At 51.5% G+C, this 15,090-nt stretch overlaps 2 protein-coding genes across 4 annotated transcripts in view; one reads left to right on the top strand and one right to left on the bottom strand.

The window, feature by feature from the left end:
* The window catches only part of LYST (lysosomal trafficking regulator), a 4,348,576-nt gene that overhangs the window by 490,229 nt on the left and 3,843,257 nt on the right, over positions 1-15,090 (bottom strand). The window lies entirely within an intron of this gene.
* Positions 11,423-12,970, top strand: LOC147708360 (endogenous retrovirus group PABLB member 1 Env polyprotein-like). Its single transcript, XM_086925337.1, has one exon. It carries the CDS (start codon positions 11,423-11,425, stop codon positions 12,968-12,970), a length of 1,548 nt encoding a protein of 515 aa, XP_086781463.1.

Below are 15,090 nucleotides of genomic sequence, written 5' to 3' on the forward strand. Positions count from 1 at the left end.
CCGACTAGGTAGAGCTGAAACGAAAAAGGATCTGGATCCTTGGATAGTGAGGCTAAGCTGGAGCACCGAAATGCTGAGGTTACCTAGCCCAGGGGCTGCGGCTGCATAGGTCTGGAAAGACGTCGGGAATCCTCGTTGCAGTCTATGGAGCCTGAAAGAAGAAGTTGCTGGCAGGCGACCAGTGAAGAGATTCGGAGGGATCCAAGCCTGGATCGAAGATGGAAGACACCTGTAAGCAGAGGGGACCAAGTTCTGAATCACTAGCCAGTGATGAGATGGGCACCAGGATGGCACCGGATGGAGTCACCTCGACCAGGTGAGTGGGCGACGCTGGGCTCTGCAGTCTCACGGACCAGGAGGCGTTGTCGGCGACCAGGATGGTGGTGCGAGCTGTCCCACAATGGTATCTGCTGTCGACGTCGCTGGACCCAGGATTGGGGCAACAAGTCTTGGCAAATGCAAGCCCACGCGGTGGACTCAAAATGCGTCTGGAGTGGACCAGGAGGGTCCGGGGTGCTCCTCTGTTGGAGGGGAGCAAGGGCCAGTCTGGAGCAACCAGACCAGCGGTGTTGATGTCGTCGTTCGTCGTCGGGAAGGCCACAAGCCAGCAGGCTAGTAGCCAGACAACGCGGTGAGCAGCAAATAGGCAGAAGGGCCCCACGCAGATCTCGTGGAGGCTGGGAGGCTAAACTTCGGTGCTGGAGCTGCTCAGGGTTGGGCTTCTCGGACCCCAAAGCACTCACTCGAGGATCCCTCGGCGGTCGTGCTGGGCAAGCGTCGTGCAGTCCTGAAGAGGGCCGGTCCCTCGAGGTCTTGTCACACCCACGAATCTCAGCTGGGCTGATGATGCAGGTTGAGGTCAGAGGTGCCAGGGAAGCCGGTTCTCGTCGAGCTGGGCAGTCTTGATCCGGAGGAGAGACTTACAGCAGACCGCGATGCTTGGATGGTGCCTGCGGATGCAGGGTGACTACTCCTTAGTCACAAGGGAGAAATCTTGAGAAGAAGTCAAGAGTTCCTTTCGTAGAAAGTAGTTTCAGGATTCAAAGATGATCTAATTTGGAAGGGGGCCCGCTCCTATCTTTATACTAGGAAAAGGGTCTGGCACGCGACTAGGTCCTGCCCATGGGTGGGACCAGGAAGGGGGTGGTTACACACCTCTCCCATGCCGGACTTTCCCCAGCTCAGGGGCTGGTGTGCCCCTGGAACTGGTTCTAGCCGGCAGATGCATAGTGAGCACCGGGGTGCCACTTGCAGTCACCTTCCTCTAAAGCCCTGCCTACCCAGGATACACAAAACCCTGTCTGGGATGGTGCTAGCACCGCCCCTGACAGGAAACCCTTTGTCCAGGCCTCCCTCGCTGGAAGGAGTCCCAGCAGCAGGAGGTCAGACTTGTGTCTGTGGTGGCAGCATCCATTTTGTGATGGTGAGGCTTGAGTTAACTTTAACTGGGGTTCACAGTTATATACATGTCGTGTCCCTCTAGAATGGTGGAATGCTAACCCCGTCGCCAGAATTGGCGAGGGGTTAGTATTCCAATTCGTATGACACCTTACTCGACATGTTTTGATAAAGCGATACCAGAGTTGGCATATAACCGCGAGGATTATAATGCACTTAAGAGTATATGGTATGCGTTATCATGGAACAGCTATTAGGACTTGGTTCCGCAAGCTGCAAACGGGCTCAGCTCATGCCAGAGCACCATCTCACACGATTCCAAGCACTCTGCCTTCAGGATTGTTAAGGCCTGCCATAGGCGTGACTGATAGGAATATATGTGTCCATTTTAGGGTTAGATATAGGTATACTATATCTAAAGCAAAGGGTGATTTCACCACCTTGCCCCAGCTGTCGTGCAGCCAGTTGTGTCAGATTTAGATGGCCAGCCAGGGGTGGCATAATACATGCTGCAGCCCCTGGTAGGCCCTGGGTACACCTATGCCCTGAGTTACAGGGTCTGATAAGGTGGCCCAGTACCAATTGGTAAATGCACCTAAGGAACACGTGTCAATTTAGTGAGAGAACAGCAAGGCTGTGGATCTGATTAGCAGATCCACAGCCAGAGAAGTCGTAAACCAGTGAAGCAAAAAGCAAAAATCTGGGGTGATCATAGGATTGCAGACCCTACTCTCCTACATGACCCCCCCCCCCCCAAACTTTGGGACAATAAACTAACCTTGACCAGGTGAGTCTTCTTGCTCTAAGTGGAAATACCTGGAGAGCCCATCTGCATTGCCATGATCAGTGTTCGGTATATGCTCCACTGTAAAATCCATCCCCTGTAGGGAAATGGACCACCTAAGCATTTTGGGGTTTTCACCCTTCATCTGATTTAGCCACAAGAGGGGCTTATGGTCGGTCTGAATCTTGAAATGAGTGCCAAACAAGTATGGCCTCAGTTTCTTCAGGGCCCAAACCACAGCAAAGGCCTCCCTCTCAATAGCTGACCAATTTTTCTCTCTGGGGGTCAGCCTTCTGCTTATAAAAGCAATGGGCTGGTCATGACCATCAGAATTCAGCTGAGATAGAACAGCTCCCACACCCAACTCAGAAGCCTCTGTTTGGACAATGAATGGTTTGGAGTAGTCTGGACTCTTTAGGATAGGTGCTGTGCACATGGCCTGCTTTAGGTCATCGAATGCTTTTTGACAGCCTGCAGTCCACTGAACTTTCTTTGGCATCTTTTTACTTGTCAGTTCATTAAGTGGAGTCACAATTGATCCATAATTTCTGACAAATTTCCTGTAATAACCAGTCAGGCCCAAGAAAGCTCGAACCTGAGTCTGGGTGGTTGGAGGAGCCCAATCTTTGATGGATTGTATCTTGCTCTCCAGTGGCTGAACCTGGCCTCCACCTACAAGGTGGCCCAGGTATACAACCTGTGTCTGCCCTATCTGGCACTTTGTGGCCTTGATAGTGAGACCTGCTGCTTGCAGTGCCTCTAACACTTTCCTCAGGTGGACCAGGTGATCCTCCCAGGTGGAACTAAAGACAGCTATATCATCCAGATATGCTGCTCAGAAGTCATCCAACCCAGTGAGAACTTGATTCACCAGCCTTTGGAAGGTGGCAGGTGCATTTTATTTATTTATTTGTATACTTGTAGAGCGCAAGCCTGTCACCCAGAGGGCATCCTGGCGCTTTGAACTTCGGGACGATTACACTTCTCGCTGCTCAGGCAATTTTCGGAAACAGATGCGTTTTCAACGCTTTCCTAAATGGCAGGTAGTCCTTGTGGCTTCTCAGAGAGAGAGGCAGGGAGTTCCAGAGTCTGGCCGCTGCAACACTAAATGAGCGGCCACCCATCCTAACTCTCTGGAACCTAAGGGACCACCAACAGGTTAGCCGAAGAGGAGCGAAGGGGCCGCGAGGCAGAGTACCAAGCAAACATGTCACGAAGTGGTACTGGGCCCTGTTGGTGTACTGCCTTAAAAACCAGACACGCGGCCTTATACACCACTCGCAGATGCACCGGGAGCCAATGCAGGTCTCTTAAAGCAAGAGTGGAAGAGCTAGACCTGGAGCGCGAGAGAGCCAACTTGGCGGCCATGTTCTGCACCCGTTGTAGCTTCCCCACCAGATTTTTTGGGGCCTCCAGAAGTAGCGCATTGCAGTAATCTAAACGACTTAGAATAGTGCTGCGGACTACCTCTGGCCTGGCCTGGGTCGGGAGAAGGGGCAGAACTTTACGCAACATGCGTAACAGCATCATGCAAGTAGAGATGTGTTAAAACTTAGGCCGCAAACGTCAACATTATCGGCGCCATCTTGCCCCTTTTCGAGCCCATTCGTGCGCGTAAGCGGCAGCCATTTTGAACACCATGGCCTCTCTGCCCCTCGCTGATAGCCAGCGCGTCTCTCTCTCTCCCTCCTAACCTCGCAAGCATCCCCCGCACGCTGACCACCCCCACTCTCACATGCCTTGGGTCATAAACCCCACTTCAGCGCAGCTCTGCCTCGGAACCCCATCCTGTTCCCAGCGCGACACCTCCCTTCATTCCTTTCATGGTCCCGGGTCCTTTGATACAACCCCCTTTTCCTGTGTGCCTGTTTGTCCTCCTCGTTCCCAGGCCGCCACCTGGCCCTGCGGATACTGTTTATTGCCCCCCTGTACAGTAGGAAGCTTCCCCCATCAAAGGACCCTCGGTGATGATCAAAGCCCCCACCCTATGAGATCCGATCAACCCCACACATTCCGTAAATCGGCGGAATATCCAGCTGCGCGATAATCATCACCTGTTGTGACCGGGGTGGGGACTCCAACTGTAAATGTGTGTGGGAACGGGCCTGAAGGGGGGATTCCGAGGATGTCTTTCCGTACATCAAAGGGTTGACAGAGATGTGTTTCATACAATAAAGCAATAAACTTGTGTATAAGAGGCCAGGCCTCAGAGATGCGGTTAGAGCACCTCGAGAAGATACCCTGTTGTCTGATTTGATGTGTTCTGCTCCGTTGGAATAAAACTTCTGTTTCCTGCCTTCCAGTCTCCAGCGCCTGCCTCTTTGTTTGGTAACTTGAGTGGGTATAGAGGCGGTTAACGCCGGGCAACTCTGAAAAAGGTCATCGGCCCTACCTTTTTCCACAATTGGCGTCCCAAACGTGGGGCCCATCAGCGACTCGTGGATCCAGTGGGAGAGGTCCTGACGACAGAGTGAACGACTGCAACGATCGGGAGTGCACCTGTCCGATAGACCCTCGTCTGACAGCCGATCATCTGAACTTCACTGGTTCCGAACAGACCTCTCTCGAGTGATCTACGGTCCTGACTGGGAACCATCAGGAGTGCCGCGAGGATCACGAAGAATAGAGGACGATCGGGCGCTGGATTCGGAAGACAAGAAACTGTCCATGCGGTCCGGGTAAGGTCGTGTAAACACGACGAATTGCGAAATGATTGTTTGATTGTTTGGAAAATACTAGTATTACTCTTTTGTTGATTTGTTTGGAGATTCGCTGTCTGCAAATGGAGAAACAACAGGCTCTCTCTTTGCAAGCAGTGAAGGATAGGTAACACAGACTTTTGTCCCCATTGTAATCCGTCGTGCCTATCTTCCTCCCCCACTGATTGATTGTTTGGCCCGAACTGTTGTTCGTGGATTGTTCTCTGGAGATTCTCTGTCTGCAAACAGGGAAGAACAGGTTCTCTCTTTGCAGGTAGTGAAAGGGTAGGTAACGCAGACTTTTGTCCCCGTTGTAACCCGTCGTGCCTACTTATTCTCCCCATTGATTGTTTGATTGACCGAACATTGACTGTTCGATATTGGTTCTTTTTGAGGTATTCACCGCCTGCAAACAACGTAGAATAGAAATATTCTGTCTAGTCTTTGCACGCAGTGATAAGATAGGTAGTGCTGACTTTTGTCCTCGTTGTAATCCGTCATGCCTGTATTCTCCCCACTGATTGGTAGCCTGTTTAGCCCGGACCGCTTATTAGAGATGAACCATCCGGCTCCACTGGAAGGCACCCCTAATAAGGACATGTTCATGAAGCATGGACTGATCACTATAGCTTATAGCAAGCTGTGGCATAAATATACGAAGAAGGATCGAGAAAGTCAGTGGCCACTGATAGGATCCTTCGATGAGGATAAAATAAGCGCGCTAAAAACAGCCCTTGGTAAACACAAGACAACGCCCACTATGCTTGATAGTCTCGGCATGTGGCGCAAAGAAACCGAACAACGTAAAAAGAGAACTGAGAGTAGGTTGGGAAAAGAGCTGCGTAAAGCAGCCCACCTAGCTGCTCAGAAACTAGAAGAAGAGATTAAGGAAAGAGAGGAAGCCAAACAGAAACTAGAGATGGAAACATCAAGCCAGTGTCCGGTTAGAACGCCCTCCACGCTCTATCCTGAATTGCCCTTGAAACAACGAACCAACGATGATCTGCTGTTAGGTCCACCGATCATCTACATGCCCCCTCCATATGCCCCTTCCCAACCCTTAGCACAGCACCCACCACCCCCAAGCACAGACGAGAGTAGTACCAGAGCTTCGGCCCCCGTGGCCTCTGTGCCGGCCGAACCCCTTGTATTAGGTACAACACAAGCGGCAGGGTTAAATGACCCGGAGACCCGAAAGGCTGATTCTGCAAGAACGAACAGATTAAGCAAGGATGAGCGAGCAGGGATTGACAAGGTAGTGAGGACATTGGTAGAAAGAAAGGAAAGTGAAGAGCACGTCACGGACATGTTCAACACGTATACAGGGAGCCACAGACGACATTTTACCGTACGACTGTGTTACCATATCTTGAATGCGTACGAGGACCGATATCGAGAAAAGGGTCCCGAGAGCCTTACGACTCTATACAGAAAGGTCGATATCGGGGATGAGAGTGAGTGTGATGTGACGGACCTCCTTAGGCGTACGCTTGAGGTTTTCCGCCACCTCACTGAACAAGAATCGGAAGCTAAACCCCCGACACCCGTAGCAACCGAACCCCAAACTGAGCGAGCTAGCACCATGATGCCAATTAGAGAGGCTGCTCCCTACTGGGTTCCTCCACGAGGTCTAGGAACTCACGATGACGTTAACCACAAAGATGCAAGAGGGAGGGTAGTGTATAATTGGGTCTACCAGCCATGGGATCGGCAGGATATTCTGACGTTCCGAAAATCTCTGCCTGATTTACGAAAAAACCCCACTGCCTTCTATACTGAATTAGGTACAGCCCTAGGTTCAACGATCATGACCCTGGCTGATATCGATTTGTTTTTCGGGCTATGTCTCCCAGCTGATGTGTGGAAGCAAATCCGGAAAGTCGACCACCTTGAGCTGTTCGGACATACCTGGTCACAACTCGATGACATAGATAAGCAACGAGAGCCTGGACAGAAACCCTTGAAATCCATTTTAGACCTCCCAGATAAGATCGTACAGAAATTGAAAACCCTGATTCCAGAAAAGAAAGTGGACTGGTCGATAGTAACGGCTTGTCGTCAGAAACCCCAGGAGGATGTATCGGAATACTTCTCCCGGTTTGAAACGGTGTTCTCCGATTACAGCGGCCAGGACATGACCACTGCAACCGGACACCATCTGTTTGCCCAAAATTACGTTAAAGGTTTGTCACCGGAGGTCTCCCAGAAACTGCAGGCCAGCGAGAGTAGTTGGGCTGCCTTTAAACCTGCGGCTATCCTCCAGATGGCCCAATATTACGAACACCAGAAAAACAAAAACGATAGAGCGACAGAGAAAAAGAAGAAAGACTTAAAAGAGAGGGTGATGATTGCGCAATTGCAAGGGGTGACTATAGGACGAGAGCAATACAAGGGAAGCTATCAGGCGAATGTCCCTAAGAACGCACCTCCTAAAGACCGCACCTCGACACCCCACATTGGACGTGCAGACATTAGAGAGGACCAGTGTGCCTTCTGTAAAGTATATGGCCATTGGAAATCCCAGTGCCCGGTTCTTTCAGAAATGAACAGAAATAGGGACCCCAAGGACGTAGCGGGTGGACCAAGAAATAGAGGACAGCAACGGGGGCCCACAAATGACATGACTAACGATAGATCAAACAGACCGAATACATTTGACCGACCCAGACAGAATCAGTACCAACAGTCTGACTGCGACGATGCCCACGACTTTGCATAGGACTGCCAAGGGCAAGGGAGGGATCCAGTCGAGCTCTATGTTGACCAGCAAGGTCCTTATGTCACTGCTAAGGTCCTGGGTACAAAGTCTCCATTTCTGGTAGACACTGGCGCAACACGTAGTGCGTTATCTAAACGACTGATTCCAAGGGCACCCTTGTCTGGCTCACTTGTGACATCGATAGGTTTCGATGGAACGCCCTCCACTAACCCTTTGTCCGCTCCGATCCCCTTCGACTTAGAAAACAATACCACTGACACAACGTTTTTGCTTTCCTCCAATACTCCTGACGCCATTATGGGACTTGACTTACTGAAACACTTCCGAGCGACCATTAGATGTTCCCAAGACGGAGTTCGAGTTTTCCTGTACGACAACCCCATTCTGCTTAGACATTGCCCTTCCCGACGCATGTTTTCTATCAGTGACGCTGACACATCCCTGCTTGACACTCTGCCTCCGTATCTGTGGGCCAAGACGGATTCGGACGTAGGGCGCATGATGATTGACCCAGTGTACATTACTGTCCGACCAGACGCAACACTCCCAAAACTTCCACAATATCGGATATCGCCCGAGGGCGAGAAGGCATTGGTAAAGATTATTCAGTCACTGATAACGCCGGAGTGGTAGAGGAGGTGGTTAGCAACGTTTGCAACAGTCCTATCTTGCCCATCATCAAGAAACAAGGAGGGGGATGAGAAAGCATACCGCTTCATCATCGACCTTCGAGAGATCAACAAAGTGGTTGTACCCCAGTACCCCGTGGTCTCAGACATCACCACTATCCTGACCTTGATTCCTTCTACTGCCACCACCTTCACTGTCATTGACCTTAAAAATGCATTTTTCTCTATCCCCATCCACCCAGACAGCCGATATCTCTTTGGCTTCACCCTGAAAGCCCGCTCATATAGGTTCTGCCGAGCACCCCAAGGATACACTGAAAGCCCCAGTATCTACAGTCAGGCCCTCAAGAGACAACTGGATCAAGTCCAGTTACCCGATGGAGTGGTGTTAGTACAATACGTCGATGACATCCTTTTGGCGGCCGACACCACTCCACTAGCAGTCACAGCCACTATTCAACTCCTGCACTTCCTTGCGGAAAATGGCCACAAGGTCTCCAAAAAGAAGTTGCAATTCTGCCAACCCCAGGTCACTTACTTGGGCCACCTCCTGTCCAAAGACGGAAGGAAACTTACTCCCGACCGGATCCAAACCATCCTTGAAACCCCTGTCCCTAAGACTCAGAAACAGGTCCGCTCCCTACTAGGCCTCACCTCCTTCTGCCGACAGTGGTTACCAAACTTTAGCCTCATTGTGAAACCGCTGCTTTCCCTGCTAGCTAAAGATGTCCCCTTCCCACTCCCTTGGACCCCTGAGTGCTAAACCTCCTTCACGGAACTACGAGATGCCCTTTGTTCGGCCCCTGTCCTAGGTACCCCCGATTACACAAAGCCCTTCTCCCTCTACACTCACGAAAGGGAGGGGTGCGCTTTATCTGTCCTAACCCAGTCCATTGGCCCAAAGCAACGACCGTGCGCTTACTTCTCTGCCACTCTTGACCCTGTAGCCAGAGCCTTACCTGCCTGCCTTCGAGCTGTAGCTGCCGCTGCTATCTCTATCCGACAGAGTGAGGGGATCGTGCCCTCGAATTCCCTCACGGTACTAGTACCCCATGCAGTTGACACCCTCCTGAACCAAACCAAGACGCAACACCTGACGAGTGCACGACTGACTGGATACGAGCTGACTTTGCTTGCACCCCATGTCACCCTGAAAAGATGCACCACACTGAACCCGGCAACTTTGCTACCCCTACCAGAGAACGATCCCAATGTGCCCCCTGTACACGACTGTGTGACTCTCAGGGACGAACAGACTAGAAGTAGGGTTGACCTCAGAGACACGGTTTTTCCTGACCCTGACGGAGAGCTGTGGGTGGACGGTTCTTGCATCAAACTCCCCGATGGCACCACTTCAGCTGCCTATGCAGTCACCACGGCCCGAACTGTAGTATTGACAGCCCGCATCACACAACGATCTGCCCAGGCAGCGGAACTGATTGCCCTGACACGAGCATGCATCCTAGCAGCAGGTACCACAGCGAACATTTACACCGACAGCCAGTACGCCTTCGGGGTGGTTCACCATTTTGGGCTCCTTTGGAAGGAAAGGGGATTCTTGACCTCACACGGCACCCCTATCTTGCATGGAGATTTAGTCTCCGCCTTGATCGAAGCTGTCCTTCTCCCCAGAGACTTGCGGTCATCAAATGCCAGGCACACAAGAAAGTGACAGACATTATTGGACAGGGAAATGCACTAGCGGACCTCACTGCTCGAACGACAGCTGAAAATAGGACGACAACACGCATGTACGTGACCAGGTCACAAGCAGAAAAATGGACCGACGCTAGGGACACTGTTAGGGACATTCAAATGGCTAGCACACAACGCGAACTGACTGAATGGGCACGGGTGGGACTAAAGGACGATGAAGGCTGCTGGCGGACAAAAGACGCAACCAAATGGTTGTTACCTGACTCATACCGGTTTCCCATACTGACTATGGCACACTCCCCTGCCCACATAGGATCAGCCCCCATGATTGAACTTGTCTCCAGAGTTTGGCACAACGATAAAATCACGGACTCCGCCAAACGTCTGGTCCAACAATGCCTGATATGCCTGCAACATAACCCTGGGAAAGGAACTGTGGTCCCCCGGGGAGGGTTTGGGGTTCCCAATCACCCATTTGAAGTCCTACAGATGGACTACATCCAGCTAGACAGATGCCAAGGCCTGAAATATGTGCTTGTAGTGGTGTGTGCATTTAGCAAGTGGGTGGAGGCATACCCAACCCGTGATAACACTGCTATGGCCACTGCAAAAGTACTGCTAAAAGAATTCTTCCCTCGCTACGGCCTTTGTCGAATTTTATGGAGCGACAATGGCCCCCACTTCATAGCCGAAGTCATCCAGCTCATCTTAAAGGGGCTGGGTATCACACAAAAGTTCCACGCAGTCTTCCACCCCCAGTCTGCTGGACTAGTCGAGCGACACAATGCCACACTGAAGTTAAAATTAGCCAAGATAGTGGCTACCACAGGACTGAAATGGCCAGACGCTCTCCCACTGGCATTGCTATCAATGCGTTCCACCCCCACCAAACACCACCTGACACCATACGAGGTCGTTTTCGGCCGGCCCATGAGCGTCTGGTCTGCACCTAAACCCACCTCCATTCATGACGTCCCGGACGTCCTAATGTCTGATTATTTGTACAAGTTAACTGAAACTCTGTCTGTCATTCATCAGCAGGTGCAGCAGGCCATCCCCGATGCTTCCAGGGGTCCTGGCCACGACATCCAACCGGGGGACTATGTGCTAGTCCGGAATTTTCAGCGGGCGAAGAGTTTAGAACCCCGGTGGACGGGCCCCTGGCAAGTGCTGATCACCACCCGGACGGCGCTTCGAGTGGAGGGGAAACGGCACTGGCTGCACGCACACCACTGCAAGAAGGTCTCCTCGACCCTGGCCACGACAGAAAACATCGACAACCAAGAAGAGCTCCTGAACAAGGATCGACCATCACTGAACTGCTATCCTGACACCGAGGCACTTGAACTTGCCAAATTCTCTGATCCCACTGTGCCAACCAGAGAAGGGTATTTCCTGCGTCAAAAGGAGGGAGCTTCGGCTAAGTAGACGACGGACTGAGTTAAATCTCAGAACGGTGACCTAAACACTACCAAGGGTTACCCGGAGAGAAGCTAAACAAAGTCTGTGGTTCTGCCCGCTACCGAGCACCTTGAAGATGATGGAAGCGCCAGATAAGAAGATGATGGAAGCGCCAGATAAGAAGATGATGGAAGCAACAGGAAATACCCACTACAGGAACCCAAAGACTGACAATATGCACAAATCAAAGACAATCGCCTTCTTCATTGTCTTCCTCTTTTGCCTCCTCCTTATGACTTCCTTCTGGATCCTGGAAGAGAGCACACCTGCTCATCAGATACTGTTAACCACTGCACAGCCTACCACCATGAAAGAACATTATTTGATCTCACTCTCTCCTCAACTCAGAGAAAGGCGAAAGGAGTTCTGGAACAACTCTTTTGTGCAGCTACTCCACCAGCACAATCTCGCCACCAATGCCACCAACTGCTGGATCTGTGGGTTGCTACCCCACGCCACTGGACACTCGATACCTTTCATCCCTTCACCCTTCTCAATTCACGGCTCCTGCCTTGCTTGGCTGATCCTCCTGCAAGAAAGCTATAAAGACAATGCCACCTCCAGCAAAACCATGACGCACTTCTTTCATGAGGTCTGGCGAAACAAAACAAAGACACACTTCTGCCCGCAGACCTCCAACGACTCAATCCACATGGACATCCCTACTAAAGAACGAATTGAAATGCAGGTGTTCAACAATCCAACCAGACCCATCTTCTCCTACCTGCGGAAACGAACGGCTGCCACTCTGACTGTGGCCCTGTCTGTCATCAACGTCACAGGCCACATGTGCATAGAAGGGCTTGGGACACAGCTGGTAGGCTGCAGTGCCTGCCGTTTCACCAGAACTTTGGACTCTACCGATCCACCTTCCTTTGTATCCTCTCCAAATATGTATTTCGTTTGTGGATCAAAGGCTTACACCTGGCTCCCCAAAGGCTGGACGGGCACTTGTTTCATCTCCTTCATTCTTCCTCCGACCTATGTGGCCCCAGCAAATCACCATAGACAAAAGCGAGCCAAGGATATTGAACAAGCCGACTCAACAGGAGCACAGTTCCTCGATGCTATGAAGGGACTTGTTCCACTCTGGGGCCCGATGGCAAACAGCCGTGCCATCCGACATCTGACTCAGGCGGTCGAGACAACAATGAACATCACAGCTGGCATTCTTGCTAATAACACAGCCGAACTTCAAGCGGTCCGCCTGGTGGCTCTCCAGAACCGCCTGGTTCTAGATGTGGTTCTTGCGGACCGTGGTGGAGCATGCCGCATCATTGGGTCCAGCTGTTGTACATATATACCGGACAATTCACCCTCAGTATACAAGGCCATCGAACACCTCCACAGACTCTCTTCAGAAGTCCACCAAGAACAGGAAGAATGGTCGCTTGGTGGTTGGTTCTGGAACACCGTTAAGAACTGGGGCTGGAGACTGTTTACGATTATCTTGATTCCTGTAGCTGTTATATGTGGGTTGTGCTTAGGAATCCAATGCCTGCCGCCTTTGTGTTCCTTATGTATGAATTGTATTCTCCCTAAGACTGTGGACTTTGGAAATGAACGCATGGGAGCATTATTTGAAGCCGAGGTTAGGAATTTGATGAAGATTGACATTGAGTAGGCAAGTTGGCTAGATACGTTGAAAAGGGAGGACTGTTAAAACTTAGGCCGCAAACGTCAACATTATCGGCGCCATCTTGCCCCTTTTCGAGCCCATTCGTGCGCGTAAGCGGCAGCCATTTTGAACACCATGGCCTCTCTGCCCCTCGCTGATAGCCAGCGCGTCTCTCTCTCTCCCTCCTAACCTCGCAAGCATCCCCCGCACGCTGACCACCCCCACTCTCACATGCCTTGGGTCATAAACCCCACTTCAGCGCAGCTCTGCCTCGGAACCCCATCCTGTTCCCAGCGCGACACCTCCCTTCATTCCTTTCATGGTCCCGGGTCCTTTGATACAACCCCCTTTTCCTGTGTGCCCGTTTGTCCTCCTCGTTCCCAGGCCGCCACCTGGCCCTGCGGATACTGTTTATTGCCCCCCTGTACAGTAGGAAGCTTCCCCCATCACAGGACCCTCGAGTTGATCAAAGCCCCCACCCTATGAGATCCGATCAACCCCACACATTCCGTGAATCGGCGGAATATCCAGCTGCGCGATAATCATCACCTGTTGTGACCGGGGTGGGGACTCTAACTGTAAATGTGTGTGGGAACGGGCCTGAAGGGGGGATTCCGAGGATGTCTTTCCATACATCAAAGGGTTGACAGAGATGTGTTTCATACAATAAAGCAATAAACTCGTGTATAAGAGGCCAGGCCTCAGAGATGCGGTTAGAGCACCACGAGAAGATACCCTGTTGTCTGATTTGATGTGTTCTGTCCGTCGGAATAAAACTTCTGTTTCCTGCATTCCAGTCTCCAGCGCCTGCCTCTTTGTTTGGTAACTTGAGTGGGTATAGAGGCGGTTAACGCCGGGCAACTCTGAAAAAGGTCATCGGCCCTACCTTTTTCCACAGATGGTTTTGTTTACGTGCAAGTCAAGCTGTAGATTTGGGCCAAAGATTACCCCCAAGTTGCGAGCTGATTCCGCCGCCGCTACTGGTTCAGGAAAGGTGGTGGGCCAAAAGTTTTTTGGAAGAACCCGCGGAATTCGGTCACTGGAGCAGTGGAGCACCTCCGTCTTAGAGCTGTTGAATTGGAGGGAGTTGGCCCGTAGCCAATCCGCTGTGGCTGCCATACAGCGATGAAATGTCTCCAGCGAGACCGCGTTGTTTCCTTCCAGAGAAAACACCAGCTGGGTGTCGTCGGCATAATTAAAAGCTGAGACACCAAAAGATTTTATAAGCTGGACCAGGGGGCGAAGATACAGATTAAAAAGTATAGGGCTGATAGCCGAGCCCTGTGGAACCCCCTGTCCAACTTTCCATGGCTCAGAGCGGAATGGAGGAAGCAAAACCAGCTGTTGCCGGCTACCCAGATAAGAAGCCAGCCAATCTCTTGCACTCTCTGTGACCCCGCACTCCTCCAGTCTTCTGATAAGGGTTTGATGGCAGACCGTATCGAACGCGGCCGACATGTCGAGCAGCACTAAAAAGGCTGCCCGACCACTGTCGACACGCGTACGAAGATTGTCCAGTACGGTTACCAGTGCTGACTCCGTCCCGTGCCCGGGGCGGAAGCCAAACTGTGCCTCATCAAACCAACCGATGTTCTCCAGAAAGCCTGAGAGCAAGCGGGTCACCCATTTTTCCATGATCTTAATAGGAAATGGGAGCAGGGAGATTGGCCTGTAGTTGGAGAGGCAGGCATGGTCTAACGTTGGCTTCTTAAGCAGAGGTGACACTACTGCTAACTTCCAGCAATCAGGAACCCAGGCCAGCTCCAGGGACTGGAGACAGATGGCATGCAGACCAAAGGGCATTACCACAAACTGATAATGCCCCCCAGGGGTAGAAAATGCTGTCTTGGGCTTGGCATCCTCAGCTAACCTGATTTGCCAATACCCAGCTGTCAGGTCAAATGTGCTTAAGTAGTTGGCAGAAGTTCATCTGCTCTTGGTATTGGGTGGGCATCAGTCTTAGTGACTGCATTGAGGCCTCTGTAGTCTACGCAAAACCTCATCTCTTTCTTACCACCCTGGGTGTGAGGCTTTGGCACTAGAACTACTGGACTAGCCCAAGGGCTATCTGAGGGCTCAATGACTCCCAGCTCCAACATTTTCTGCACTTCTGTCTTAATGCAGTC

This window comes from Lissotriton vulgaris, chromosome 6 (assembly GCF_964263255.1).
Source record: "Lissotriton vulgaris chromosome 6, aLisVul1.2, whole genome shotgun sequence".
NCBI lineage: Eukaryota > Metazoa > Chordata > Amphibia > Caudata > Salamandridae > Lissotriton > Lissotriton vulgaris.

Bases quoted from the DNA above. Each gene is read 5' to 3' on its own strand.
- LOC147708360 (XM_086925337.1), top strand. From the start codon at position 11,423: ATGATGGAAGCGCCAGATAAGAAGATGATGGAAGCGCCAGATAAGAAG.